The sequence below is a fragment of the Calonectris borealis genome, chromosome 37 (genome assembly GCF_964195595.1).
Source record: "Calonectris borealis chromosome 37, bCalBor7.hap1.2, whole genome shotgun sequence".
Classification (NCBI taxonomy): Eukaryota; Metazoa; Chordata; class Aves; order Procellariiformes; family Procellariidae; genus Calonectris; species Calonectris borealis.
In genome coordinates this window covers 403,836-416,932 of record NC_134348.1, presented here as the reverse complement: position 1 = coordinate 416,932, position 13,097 = coordinate 403,836, and the positions used below count along the sequence as shown (strand labels likewise).

Sequence of the window (13,097 nt, the reverse complement as noted above, 5' to 3'; positions counted from 1 at the left end):
CCCGCAGACCCCGTCCCTGCAGACCCCATCCCTGCACCCCTGTCCCCTGCATCCCCGTCCCCGCAGACCCCATCCCTGCAGACCCCGTCCCTGCACCCCTGTCCCCTGCACCTCTGTCCCTGCACCTCTGTCCCCTGCACCTCTATCCCTGCACCCCTGTCCCCTGCAGACCCCATCCCTGCACCCCTGTCCCCTGCATCCCCGTCCCCGCAGACCCCATCCCCGCAGACCCCATCTCTGCACCCGTCCCCTGCATTCCTGTCCCCTGCATCCCCGTCCCCTGCATCCCCGTCCCCTGCATCCCCATCCCCGCAGACCCCATCTCTGCACCCCTGTCCCCTGCATTCCTGTCCCCTGCATCCCCGTCCCCTGCATCCCCGTCCCCGCAGACCCCGTCCCCCCGCCGGGCCGGACCTGCTGCTTCTTGAGCAGGATGTTGACGCTGGTGAGGTCCTTGCCGTAGTCGTCGGAGCGCAGCTGGGCATGCACGCCGGCCAGCCAGCCCCGCAGCGCCGCGCAGGACTGGGCGCACAGCTCGGCGCGGTTGGCGTCGAACAGGCGCCGCGCCTTCGTCCGCGTGGTCGACTCCAGCTCGTCCCACAGCCCCCGCAGCGCCGCCAGCTTCTCCGTCACCACCGTCCCCAACTCCGGCTTCGCCGACGCCAGCTGCTGGCCCTCCTGTCGGGGATGCCGGCGTCAGCGGGGCCACGCTGCGGGGGGGCGGTCCCGGCGCCCCGGCCTCGCGCCGGCCCCACCTTCTCCATCTTCTCCAGCCAGCCCTTGTTGGCGGCCAGCTCGGCGGCGAAGGCCTGGTGCTTCTGCCACTTGGTGTGCAGGTTGCGCGCCTCCTCGTAGGAGACGTCCTGCGCCGTCAGCATCTTCTCGTCGATCCAGAGCGTGAGCTGCCGGCGGGAGAGCAGGGACGGGGCCGTCACGCCGTGCTGGTTCCATCCCATCCCTTTTCCCATCCCGTCCCCATCCCACGCTCACCTCCTGCCCATCCTGCAGGAACCGCTGCAGCTCCCAGTTGTCCCGCAGCCTCCCCAGCAGCTCCTGGGCCGTCTCCCGGTTCCTCCGGTGCCTGCGGCGAGGGCAGGGGGTGAGGGCTGGGCCGGGGACCCCGGTGCCGGGGCTGGGCCATGGGGCAGGGGGGTCCCCTCACCTGCTCTCCACCGAATCCACCGTCTCCTGCACCTTGTCGGCGTGGAGGCTGCCCTCGGCCACCAACTTGCGGCCGGTGGCCACCAGCCCCTGGACGCGCTCCCCGTTGGCCTCCATGGTGGCCATGAAATCCTCGTGCTTCTTGACGGAGGCCTCGGCTCCCGGCAGCGTGCCGGGCATCTCCGTGTGCGACAGGGCGTACTCCTGCGCAGGACGACGGACCGGGCGTCACCGCCACCCCTCCGGCACCCTGGGGTCCCCCCTGCTGCCGGCGCTGCCGGCTTCGCCTCCCCAGCCGCTCACCTGGGTGCTGAGGACACCCTCGACCTGCTTGGAGTCACGGAGGAAGAGCTGGAAGGCGAAGGCTTGGGAGAGGAGGTGGTGGCGGTTCTCCCACATCCTCCCCAGCTCCTCCCAGCCCGTGTCCAGAGCCTCCAGGCGCTGGTGCAGAAAGACGTGCTGCGCGTCCGTCTGTCCCTGCGTCACCTCCCGGCCCACGGCTCGCGTGCTGCGGTAGTCGTCGCCGTAGTGGGCGATTTCCTTACGGATGCTCTCGTGCTGACTCAGCAACCGTTCGGCTTCAACCAGGGTGGCCGGTACGTCCTCGGAGGCCACGGCCGTCTGGGTGCGGGATAGCCAGGCCTGGAAGGCGGCCAGATCCCGCAGGAAGCCCTGCAGCTTGCTGGCCTCTCCCAACGACTCCTCGCGTCGCCGTAGGCTGCGGCACAGCTCGTCCCACACCGTCTCGATGGCCGACAGCCGATCCAGGATGGCTGGCGCTTGTTCCGGGTGTTCGGCCGCCAACTTCTCCGCTTCGGCTCGCAAATCCCGCACCTTGCCCTGGATGGCTTCCAGGTCGCGCTCCATGCCCGAGAGCTTGCGCTGCAGGGCCATGACGCCGGCCAGGTCGTTGCCCAACCCCTGCGTCGACTCGATCACCTTCGTCTTCTCCCGCATCCAGGACGTGGTCTCGTTGCATTCCAGGTGGTAGTTCTGGATGTTCAGCGCCGACGTCAGCGCCTCCTTCTTCTGGTCGGCCAGCGCGCGGAACCGCTCCCACCTGCGCCGCAGCGGGGTTGGGGGGACGCGTCAGCCGGCGCCGCGCACGGAGCGGCCCGCCCTGCCCGCGGCTGCCCGGCCATCCGGCACGGAGCATCCCTGCCTGCCTGGAGAACCCGTCCCTGCCTGGAGAACCCGTCCCTGCCTGGAGAACCCATCCCTGCCTGGAGAACCTGTCCCTGCCTGGAGAACCCATCCCTGCCTGGAGCATCCCTGCCTGGAGCATCCCTGCCTGGAGAACCCGTCCCTGCCTGGAGAACCCGTCCCTGCCTGGAGAACCCATCCCTGCCTGGAGCATCCCTGCCTGGAGAACCCGTCCCTGCCTGGAGCATCCCTGCCTGGAGAACCCATCCCTGCCTGGAGAACCCGTCCCTGCCTGGAGCATCCCTGCCTGGAGAACCCATCCCTGCCTGGAGAACCCGTCCCTGCCTGGAGAACCCATCCCTGCCTGGAGAACCCGTCCCTGCCTGGAGCATCCCTGCCTGGAGAACCCGTCCCTGCCTGGAGAACCCGTTCCTGCCTGGAGAACCCGTCCCTGCCTGGAGCATCCCTGCCTGCCTGGAGAACCCATCCCTGCCAGGAGCCCCCCTGCCTGCCCGCAGCGCCCTGCCCGCCTCGCCCGCCGCCCACCTGGCGTTGAGCTGCTCGCGGGTGGCGCGGATGCTCTCCTGGTTGCGCTGGTCGGTGGCCAGCAGCTGGTCGGCGATGCGGTTGACGGCGGCCACGCGGGACGCCAGGTTGTTCATCTCCGGCTCCAGCGTCTCGAAACTGCGGGGCAGGGAACGGAGACGGGGGCTCAGCACCCTCCGGGGGGGCCGTGCCGCGCCGAGGCGGGGGTCCGGTGCCGGCGCTCACCGCTGCTGCACCACCTCCAGGTCCTCCAGCCTGTCGGGGACGTGCATGGCATGCAACCACTGCTCCTTCTCGCCCACCCACAGCCCGCAGGCGTCCGCCTCGCTGCGCATGGTGTAGAGGCTGAGGGCGTCCTGCAGGTCCTGCCGCCGGCGCTCGGCTCGCGTCGCCAACTCCTGGTAACGCCGCTCCAGCGCCGGCAATCGACCGGCCACGCCGGGAGCGTCGGTGAAAACGGTGGGCAGGGCGCGAGCCTGCTCGTGCAGGGCGTCGATGGCGGGGCGGTGGCTCCGCACCTCCTCCTGCACCTCCCGGTGCTGCCGGGCCAGGCTGCGGGTGGAATATTCGTCGTGGCCCAGCTCGGGGCTGGACGCCAGGCGCAGGGCGTCCTCCAGCCAGGCCTCCGCGTCCGCCGCTTCCGCCTGGAACTGAAAGAAGCCGGCGGCTTCCCGCAGGCGTCGTTCGCGTTCGGCCGCCAGTTCGGCCAGCGCCCGCCAACGTTCTTCCATCTCCCGTACCCGTTCGGCCACTTCGGCCGCCCCTAACCGGCCCTCGGCCGCCAGATCCCGGCCCCGGGCCAGCGCCTGCTCCAGCGGCCCCGCGCGCCCGCTCAGCTCCCCGCGGAAGGCATCGTGCTGGCTCAGCAGGCGCAGGGAGCTGGTCAGATCCCGACCGACATCCTCGGAGGAGAGGAGTCGTTCCTGTTCCCGCATCCAAGCCTCCTCTTCCCCGGTGTCCCAGAAGAATTTCCAAAGCCGCCGCGATTCCTCCAGCCGAGTCCGGCGCTGTCCCGCCAGCTCCGCCAGCTCCCGGTAACGCAGCTCCAGCGTGGCCACGCGCTCGCGCACCGCCGCCGGCTCGCAGGGCTGGTAGCCTGTGGGGACCCCCGGCAGGTCCCTGAGGGGGCTCGGGGTGCACCGGCCACCCCGGGGGGCTGGGGGACATCCCAGGGGTTGGGGGGTCCAGGGGGCACCGGCTGTCCCGGGGGGCTGGGGGCCAGGGTTAGGGGTCTGGGGCAATCCTGGGGTTTGGGGGTCCAGGGGGCACCGGCCGCCCTGGGGGGCTGGGGGACATCCCAGGGTTTGGGGGGTCCAGGGGGCACCGGCTGTCCCGGGGGGCTGGGGGCCAGGGTTGGGGGTCTGGGGCAATCCTGGGGTTTGGGGGTCCAGGGGGCACCGGCCGCCCTGGGGGGCTGGGGGACATCCCAGGGTTTGGGGGGTCCAGAGGGCACCGGCTGTCCCGGGGGGCTGGGGGCCAGGGTTGGGGGTCTGGGGCAATCCTGGGGTTTGGGGGTCCAGGGGGCACCGGCCGCCCTGGGGGGCTGGGGGCTGATCTGGGGGCTGGAGGTTCAGGGGCACAGGCCACTCTGGGGGGCTGGGGGCTGTCCCAGGGTTTGGGGGTCTGGGGTGCACTGGCCACTCCCGGAGGCTGGGGGACATCCCAGGGGTTGGGGGTCCAGGGGCCACCAGCCACCCTGGCGGTCTGGGGGCTGATCTGGGGGCTATCCTGGGGTTTGGGGGTCCAGGGGGCACCGGCTGCCCCGGGGGGCTGGGGGCTGGGGTTGGGGGTCTGGGGCACTCCTGGGTTTTGGGGGTCCAGGGTGCACCCGCCCTGGGAGTCTGGGGGCCAAGGTTGGGGGTGTCCTGGGGGTTGGGGGTCTGGGGTCCACCGGCCACTCTGGGGGTCTGGGGGCCGTTCTGGGGGTTGGGGGTCTGGGGCCATCCCAGGGTTCAGGGGTCCGGGGTCCACCAGCCATCCCGGGGGTCCCGGGGCACCCTGGCGGCACTCACCCTCACCGGGCAGGGCGAATCGCTGCGCCGCGGCGCTCACCGCCCGCACCCGCTCCGCCTGCGCCGCGATGTCGGCCTCCACCAGCGCGTGGATCTGCAGCAGGTCGTCCACCCCGTGCAGGTGCTTCCCCAAATCCTGCGACTGCAGCCGGCCCTGCGGGACCGGGGCGGGGACGCGGCGGCGTCAGGGTCCGGCCGCCGCGCCCCCCGCCGCGCCCCCCGCCGCGCCGGTACCTTCATCTCCTCCATCCAGTCCATGAGATGCGCCAAGTCCTGCAGCATCTTCTGCAACTCCAGGTGCAGCAGCAACCGCTCGCGGCGGGCGGCCACCAGTTGCCGGAGGAAATCCCAGAGCCGAACCACGTTGTCGCGACGCGTCAGGACGCGGCGGATGTCGTGATAACGTTCGGCCTCCAGCTCGGCCGCCACCGCGCTCACCGCCTGCACCCGCTCGCTGTAGGCCACGATGTCCGTCTCGATGGCCTCGTGTTTCCGCACCGCCGCCTCCACCGCCGACATCTCCGTCCCAAAGTTGTCCTGGGGGGGCCGGCGAGACGTAAGGAGGGGGCAGAGCCCGGCCCCTGCGTCCCTGGGGTCGGTGAGGGTGGCGGTGGGGAGCGGGACCCCCGGACACCTTGGGTCCCTGGGGTCAGTGGTGGTGGGGAGCGGGACCCCCAGACACCTTGAGTCCCTGGGGTCATTTGGGGGATCCCCAGGGTCATTGGGGGCTGGCAGTGGGGAGTGCGACCCCCACCTTGTGTCCCCAGGGTCATTGGGGGGTCCCCAGGGTCATTGGAGGGTGGCAGTGGGGAGTGGGACCCCCAAATACCTTGGGTCCCCAGGGTCGGTGGTGGTGGGGTGCAGGACCCCTGGTCACCCGGCTCCCTGGGGTCATTGGCGGGTGGCGGTGGGGCACAGGACCCCCGGTCACCCGGCTCCCCGGGGTCATTGGGGGGTGGCGGTGGGGTGCAGGACCCCTGGTCACCCGGCTCCCCAGGGTCATTGGGGGGTGGCGGTGGGGCACAGGACCCCCGGTCACCCGGCTCCCCGGGGTCATTGGGGGGTGGCGGTGGGGCGCAGGACCCCCGGCCACCCGGCTCCCCGGGGTCATTGGGGGGTGGCGGTGGGGCGCAGGACCCCCGGCCACCCGGCTCCCCGGGGTCATTGGGGGGTGGCGGTGGGGTGCAGGACCCCTGGTCACCCGGCTCCCCGGGGTCATTGGGGGGTGGCGGTGGGGCGCAGGACCCCCGTCGGCCTGGTCGCCGGCCGGCACCTGGGAGACGAGGCGCTGGTTCTCGCTCAGCCAGGTCTCCCGCATGGCCGCCTTGCGGTCGAACCGCGCCGCCAGCTGCTCCAGCTTCTCCTGCCGGATGAGCTCGGTGCGCAGCGCCAGCTCCCGCTCGTGTTCCGCCTTTTCCAGCCGCTCCCAGGCCTGCCGAGACAATTCCCCGTCAGCCCCTCCGGCACCGCGCCGCCACCGTCACCGTCACCGCCACTGTCACCGCCACCATCACCTTGTTGATGTCGGAGATGAGCTTCCCCTCCCGCGGCACGTAGACCTTCTGGTTGTTTGCCCGCATCCGGCTCTGGACGGTGAAGAGCAGCACCTCCAGGTTGCCCTTCTCCATGAACCTGGGGGGGGAGGGGGGGAAGACGCGTCGCTGAGCCCCCCGGGGACCCCCAGCCCTGCCGGGGTTTGGGGGGGGGGCTCACTTGGGGGGTTTCTCGACGGTGCGGTAGGTGTTGAAGGCCTGGAGCTGGTTCTGCACGCCGGGCAGCGCGTTGGCCAGTTGCCGGTCGTTGAGGGAGAGGATGGTCTGTTCGATCCAACCCAGCAGCTCGCCCGCCAGCTCCTCGTACTTCCCCACCAGCTCCTCCGCCTCCCGCGCCGCGTCCAGCACCTGCGGCACCGTCCGTCTGTCCATCTGCCGTCCCCGGCCGGCTCATCCCGCCAACCATCTGCCCGCCACCTGCCCGCGCTCCCTCCTGCCGGGTCCCTGCCCGGCCGTCTGTCCAGCCCTCCGTCGAGCGTCCGCCTCCTCCCTCCTGCCCTCCAGCGGCTGTCTGTCCAGCCATTTGGGCGCCCATTTGGCTGTCTGTCCATCCATTTGGGCGCCCATTTGGCTGTCTGTCCAGCCATTCGGGCGCCCATTTGGCTGTCTGTCCATCCATTTGGGCGCCCATTTGGCTGTCTGTCCAGCCATTTGGGTACCCATTCGGCTGTCTGTCCAGCCATTTGGGTACCCATTCGGCTGTCTGTCCAGCCATTCGGGCGCCCATTCGGCTGTCTGTCCAGCCATTTGGGCGCCCATTCGGCTGTCTGTCCAGCCATTCGGGCGCCCATTCGGCTGTCTGTCCACCTCCTCTCTCCCTCCCTCTAGCCAGCCGTCCGTCTGTCCATCCCTTTGGGCACCCGTACATCCATCCGTCCATCTCTTCTTTCCGTCTTTCTATCCGTCTGTCTGTCTGTCCATCCCTTTGTCCTCCCCTCCATCTAGCTGTCCATCTCCCCTTTCCCTCCATCCGTCTGTCCATCCCTTTGGGCGCTCCTACATCTATGTGTCCATCTCCATCTGTCTGTCTGTCCATCCCTTTAGTCCTCCCCTCCATCTAGCTGTCCACCTCCCCTCTCCCTCCGTCCGTCTGTCCATCCCTTTGGGCCCTCACGCATCATCTTCCTTCCCCCCTCCACCTGCCCCCCCCCCCGCCCATCTCTCCCTCCCTCCAGCCCTCCGTCCGTCCGTCCGTCCGTCCGCTCTGCCCCGTCACCTTCCCAATGCGCTTCCCCTCCACCGCCAGCGCCTTCATCTTGGAGAAGTAGTGGTAGAAGGTGGCCACGTAGGTGATGATGGACTTCTCATCCGGCTGGTCCACGTTGACGTCTGCGGGGAGCGGAGTGCCGGGGGTGAGTGCGGCCCCCCCCAAACCCCCCACAGCCCCCCACAAACCCCCCACGGCCCCCCGAGTCCTCCTCACCCTCGGGGTCCAGCAGCTTGGTCAGCCCGAGCTCGCGCTCGGCCAGGTTGAAGGCGCTTTGCAGGTTGTAGTGCGCGTTGCAGCGCCGCAACGCGTCCATGTCCACCAGGTCCGGCCTGGGCAACGGGAGACCCTCAGCCCCACGGCCCCCTGCCCCACGGCCCCTGTCCCACAGCCCCCTGCCCCACGCGGACGTCACCGTGTCCCCCCCGTGCCCCACCTGTGCTTGTGGATGATGGCGTTGAAGGCCAGCCCGTCCCGCCAGCTCGTGGTGAAGTTGTGCACGTTCACGTTCGGGTACCTGCCAGGTGCTGGGGTCAGGGCTCAGTCTGGGACCCCCGGGACCCCTCGGGACCCTCTAGGACCCCCCAAGGACCCCCCGGGACCCCCCGCTCCACGCTCACCCCGCCGTCTTCATTTGGCACCAGAGCAGCAGCGCATCCTTGGCCGACTTCTTCTCCTTGTTGTCCTCCGTCTCCACGCTGATGTCCTGGATCTGGGCGGGGGGGGCAGCGTGGGGTGAGTGGGGGTCCCCGGACCACCCCATGGCTGGGGACGGGTATGTGGGGGGCTCCCAGCTGGGGCAGGGGGCTCCAGGGTGGGGGCGCAGACCCACAATGGGCGCAGGGACCTTGTGGTGGGTGCAGGGACCCCACAGTGGGTTCAGAGACCCCCACAGTGGGTTCAGGGACCCCCACGGTGGGTTCAGGGACATCCATGGTGGGCTCAGGGACCTCCATGGTGGGTGCAAGACCCCCGTAGTGGGTGCAAGACCCCCGTAGCAGCTGCAGGGACCCCACAGCGGGTGCAAGACCCTGTGGCAGATGCAGGGACCCCACAGCGGGTGCAAGACCCCCCATGGTGGGTGTAAGACCCTGTGGCAGATGCAGGGACCTCCACAGTGGGTGCAAGACCCCCCATGGTGGGTGCAAGACCTCATGGCAGATGCAGGGACCTCCACAGTGGGTGCAAGACCCCCCACGGTGGGTGCAAGACCCCCGTGGCAGCTGCAGGGACCTCCACGGTGGGTGCAAGACCCCCCATGGTGGGTGCAAGACCCCCATGGCAGCTGCAGGGACCTCCATGGTGGGTGCAAGACCCCGTGGCAGCTGCAGGGACCTCCATGGTGGGTGCAAGACCCCCCACGGTGGGTGCAAGACCCCCGTGGCAGCTGTAGGGACCCCACAGCGGGTGCAAGACCCCCCATGGTGGGTCCAAGACCCCCGTGGCAGCTGCAGGGACCTCCATGGTGGGTGCAAGACCCCCCATGATGGGTGCAAGACCCCCGTGGCAGCTGCAGGGACCCCACAGCGGGTGCAAGACCCCCCACGGTGGGTACAAGACCCCCCATGGTGGGTGCAAGACCCCGTGGCAGCTGCAGGGACCTCCATGGTGGGTGCAAGACCCCCCACGGTGGGTGCAAGACCCCCGTGGCAGCTGTAGGGACCCCACAGCGGGTGCAAGACCCCCCACGGTGGGTGCAAGACCCCCGTGGCAGCTGCAGGGACCTCCACGGTGGGTGCAAGACCCCCCATGGTGGGTGCAAGACCCCCATGGCAGCTGCAGGGACCTCCACGGTGGGTGCAAGACCCCGTGGCAGCTGCAGGGACCCCACAGCGGGTGCAAGACCCCCCATGGTGGGTGCAAGACCCCCATGGCAGCTGCAGGGACCTCCATGGTGGGTGCAAGACCCCCCACGGTGGGTGCAAGACCCCCGTGGCAGCTGCAGGGACCCCACAGCGGGTGCAAGACCCCCCACGGTGGGTGCAAGACCCCCGTGGCAGCTGCAGGGACCTCCACGGTGGGTGCAAGACCCCCCATGATGGGTGCAAGACCCCCGTGGCAGCTGCAGGGACCCCCGTGGCAGCTGCAGGGACCCCACAGCGGGTGCAAGACCCCCCACGGTGGGTACAAGACCCCCCATGGTGGGTGCAAGACCCCGTGGCAGCTGCAGGGACCTCTATGGTGGGTACAAGACCCCCCACGGTGGGTGCAAGACCCCCACGGCAGCTGTAGGGACCCCACAGCGGGTGCAAGACCCCCCACGGTGGGTGCAAGACCCCCACGGCAGCTGCAGGGCCCCCCGCGGCAGAGGCAGGGCCCCCCGGGGGTGGCGGCACCTGGAAGCGGAGGATGATGGTCCAGACGAGGCCGAGGGTGAGGCGGTGGTTGCCATCCACGATGTCGTGGGAGCCCACGTTCTCCAGGTGCACCCGCTGCTCCTTGAGGAACTGCAGCGCCTTGTCCACGTTCTCCAGGCAGTGGATCCGCATCCGGCCCTTGGTGGGCTTGGGCTGACGGCGCAGGGTGGGGTCAGGCCCCCCCGGCGCACGGGGAGGGGGGGCTGGGGGCTGGGGGTCCCGGGGAGGGTCACCCGGGGGGCTGGGGTCCCAGGGAAGGGGTCCCAGGGGCTGGGGGTCCTCGGGAGGGTCACCCGGGGGGCTGGGGTCCCAGGGAAGGGGTCCCAGGGGCTGGGGGTCCTGGGGAGGGTCACCCGGGGTGCTGGGGTCCCAGGGAAGGGGGTCCCAGGGGGTCCCAGAGAAGGGGTCCTGGGGGCTGGGGGTCCCGGGGAGGGTCACCCGGGGGGCTGGGGTCCCAGGGAAGGGGTCCTGGGGGCTGGGGGTCCTGGGGAGGGTCACCCGGGTCCTGGGGTCCCAGGGAAGGGGGTCCCAGGGGGTCCCAAGGAAGGGGTCCTGGGGGCTGGGGGTCCTGGGGAGGGTCACCCGGGGGGCTGGGGTCCCAGGGAAGGGGTCCTGGGGGCTGGGGGTCCCGGGGAGGGTCACCCGGGGGGCTGGGGTCCTAGGGAAGGGGTCCCGGGGGCTGGGGGTCCTGGGAAGGGTCACCCAGGTATTGGGGTCCCAGGGAAGGGGGTTCCAGGGGGTCCTAGGGAAGGGGTCCTGGGGGCTGGGGGTCCCGGGGAGGGTCACCCGGGGGGCTGGGGTCCCAGGGAAGGGGTCCTGGGGGCTGGGGGTCCTGGGGAGGGTCACCCGGGGGGCTGGGGTCCCAGGGAAGGGGTCCTGGGGGCTGGGGGTCCTGGGGAGGGTCACCCAGGTGTTGGGGTCCCAGGGAAGGGGGTCCCAGGGGGTCCCAGGGAAGGGGTCCTGGGGGCTGGGGGTCCCGGGGAGGGTCACCCAGGTGTTGGGGTCCCAGGGAGGGGGTCCCAGGGGGTCCCAAGGAAGGGGTCCTGGGGGCTGGGGGTCCCGGGGAGGGTCACCCGGGGGGCTGGGGTCCCAGGGAAGGGGTCCTGGGGGCTGGGGGTCCTGGGGAGGGTCACCCGGGGGGCTGGGGTGCCAGGGAAGGGGGTCCCAGGGGGTCCCAGGGAAGGGGTCCCGGGGGCTGGGGGCCCCGGGGAGGGTCACCCGGGTGTTGGGGGTCCCAGGGAAGGGGTCCCGGGGGCTGGGGGTCCCGGGGAGGGTCACTCGGGGTGCCTGGGGGTCCCAGGGAAGGGGTCCCGGGGGCTGGGGGTCCCGGGGAGGGTCACGCGGGGGGCTGGGGTCCCAGGGAAGGGGTCCTGGGGGCTGGGGGTCCTGGGGAGGGTCACCCGGGTGTTGGGGGTCCCAGGGAAGGGGGTCCCAGGGGGTCCCAAGGAAGGGGTCCTGGGGGCTGGGGGTCCCGGGGAGGGTCACCCGGGGGGCTGGGGTCCCAGGGAAGGGGTCCTGGGGGCTGGGGGCCCTGGGGAGGGTCACCCGGGGGGCTGGGGTCCCAGGGAAGGGGTCCTGGGGGCTGGGGGTCCTGGGGAGGGTCACCCGGGTCCTGGGGTCCCAGGGAAGGGGGTCCCAGGGGGTCCCAGAGAAGGGGTCCTGGGGGCTGGGGGTCCCGGGGAGGGTCACCTGGGGGGCTGGGGTCCCAGGGAAGGGGTCCTGGGGGCTGGGGGCCCTGGGGAGGGTCACCCGGGGGGCTGGGGTCCCAGGGAAGGGGTCCTGGGGGCTGGGGGTCCTGGGGAGGGTCACCCGGGTCCTGGGGTCCCAGGGAAGGGGGTCCCAGGGGGTCCCAAGGAAGGGGTCCTGGGGGCTGGGGGTCCTGGGGAGGGTCACCCGGGGGGCTGGGGTCCCAGGGAAGGGGTCCTGGGGGCTGGGGGTCCTGGGAAGGGTCACCCAGGTATTGGGGTCCCAGGGAAGGGGGTTCCAGGGGGTCCTAGGGAAGGGGTCCTGGGGGCTGGGGGTCCCGGGGAGGGTCACCCGGGGGGCTGGGGTCCTAGGGAAGGGGTCCTGGGGGCTGGGGGTCCTGGGAAGGGTCACCCAGGTATTGGGGTCCCAGGGAAGGGGGTTCCAGGGGGTCCCAGGGAAGGGGTCCTGGGGGCTGGGGGTCCTGGGAAGGGTCACCCAGGTATTGGGGTCCCAGGGAAGGGGGTTCCAGGGGGTCCCAGGGAAGGGGTCCTGGGGGCTGGGGGTCCCGGGCAGGGTCACCCGGGTCCTGGGGTCCCAGGGAAGGGGTCCCAGGGGCTGGGGGTCCCGGGGAGGGTCACCCGGGTGTTGGGGTCCCAGGAAAGGGGGTGCCAGGTACTGGGGTCCTGGGGAAGGGGTCCTGGGTGTTGGGGTCCCAGGAATGGGGTTTTCTGGGGGTCCCAGGGAAGGGGTCCTGGGTGTTGGGGTCCCAGGAATGGGGTTTTCTGGGGGTCCTAGGGAAGGGGTCCCAGGTGTTGGGGTCCTGGGGAAGGGGGTGCCTGGGGGTCCCGGCAAAGGGGTCCCAGATCTGGGGGTCCCAGAGAGGGTCACCCCAACCCTGGGCTCCCAATTAAAGGGGCACCCAGACACCGGAATGGGGATTGTCGCGGGGAGCGGGTGCCCACCCACGGGTGGTCCCTGGGGGTACCCATCCGGGGGTCTGTGTTTGGGGGGGGTACCCATCCGGGGGTGGGGGGTCCCCGCTCACCAGCTGCTCCCCCGACAGCACCTCCAGCAGGCGCAGCAGCATGCGGCCGTCCCGCAGGTCGCTGTAGAGGTCCCCCAGCCGACACGTCCCCCGCGCCAGGTGGGAATTCACCCACTTGGTGAAGGTCTTCTTCTGCACCGCCTCGCGCTCGTCTGGGGAGGGGGCGGCGGTGGGGGGGGGGGCAGAGACCCCCACCCCCCCACTGACACCCCCACCCGGCCCAGAGACCCCCACCCCGGCCAGCAGACGGAGGCGGGGCGGGGGCTGGGACACCCAGCTCGGTGCAGCACCGTGAGGGACCCCCAAAGCGGGGGCCGGAGAACCAGGTAACCCACCCCACAGCTGGGGGGGCCCCCCACCCTCTGCCCCCCAACCCAAAGCTCTGGG

The 13,097-nt window shown here is 71.3% G+C and overlaps 1 protein-coding gene across 1 annotated transcript in view; it reads right to left on the bottom strand.

Moving 5' to 3' along the window:
• The window catches only part of SPTBN2 (spectrin beta, non-erythrocytic 2), a 30,303-nt gene that overhangs the window by 13,343 nt on the left and 3,863 nt on the right, over window positions 1-13,097 (bottom strand). Inside the window, exons 2-19 of the mRNA XM_075135146.1 lie at window positions 12,711-12,862; window positions 9,959-10,132; window positions 8,243-8,334; window positions 8,059-8,139; window positions 7,839-7,954; window positions 7,632-7,744; window positions 6,576-6,763; window positions 6,377-6,494; window positions 6,136-6,294; window positions 5,097-5,399; window positions 4,863-5,016; window positions 3,076-3,946; window positions 2,851-2,988; window positions 1,465-2,221; window positions 1,163-1,365; window positions 991-1,081; window positions 756-902; window positions 415-678 (exon numbers count right to left, since the gene is read on the bottom strand). Of these exons, the coding sequence (XP_074991247.1) occupies window positions 415-678; window positions 756-902; window positions 991-1,081; window positions 1,163-1,365; window positions 1,465-2,221; window positions 2,851-2,988; window positions 3,076-3,946; window positions 4,863-5,016; window positions 5,097-5,399; window positions 6,136-6,294; window positions 6,377-6,494; window positions 6,576-6,763; window positions 7,632-7,744; window positions 7,839-7,954; window positions 8,059-8,139; window positions 8,243-8,334; window positions 9,959-10,132; window positions 12,711-12,862 (4,121 nt within the window). The remainder of the gene's footprint in view (window positions 1-414; window positions 679-755; window positions 903-990; window positions 1,082-1,162; window positions 1,366-1,464; window positions 2,222-2,850; window positions 2,989-3,075; window positions 3,947-4,862; window positions 5,017-5,096; window positions 5,400-6,135; window positions 6,295-6,376; window positions 6,495-6,575; window positions 6,764-7,631; window positions 7,745-7,838; window positions 7,955-8,058; window positions 8,140-8,242; window positions 8,335-9,958; window positions 10,133-12,710; window positions 12,863-13,097) is intronic.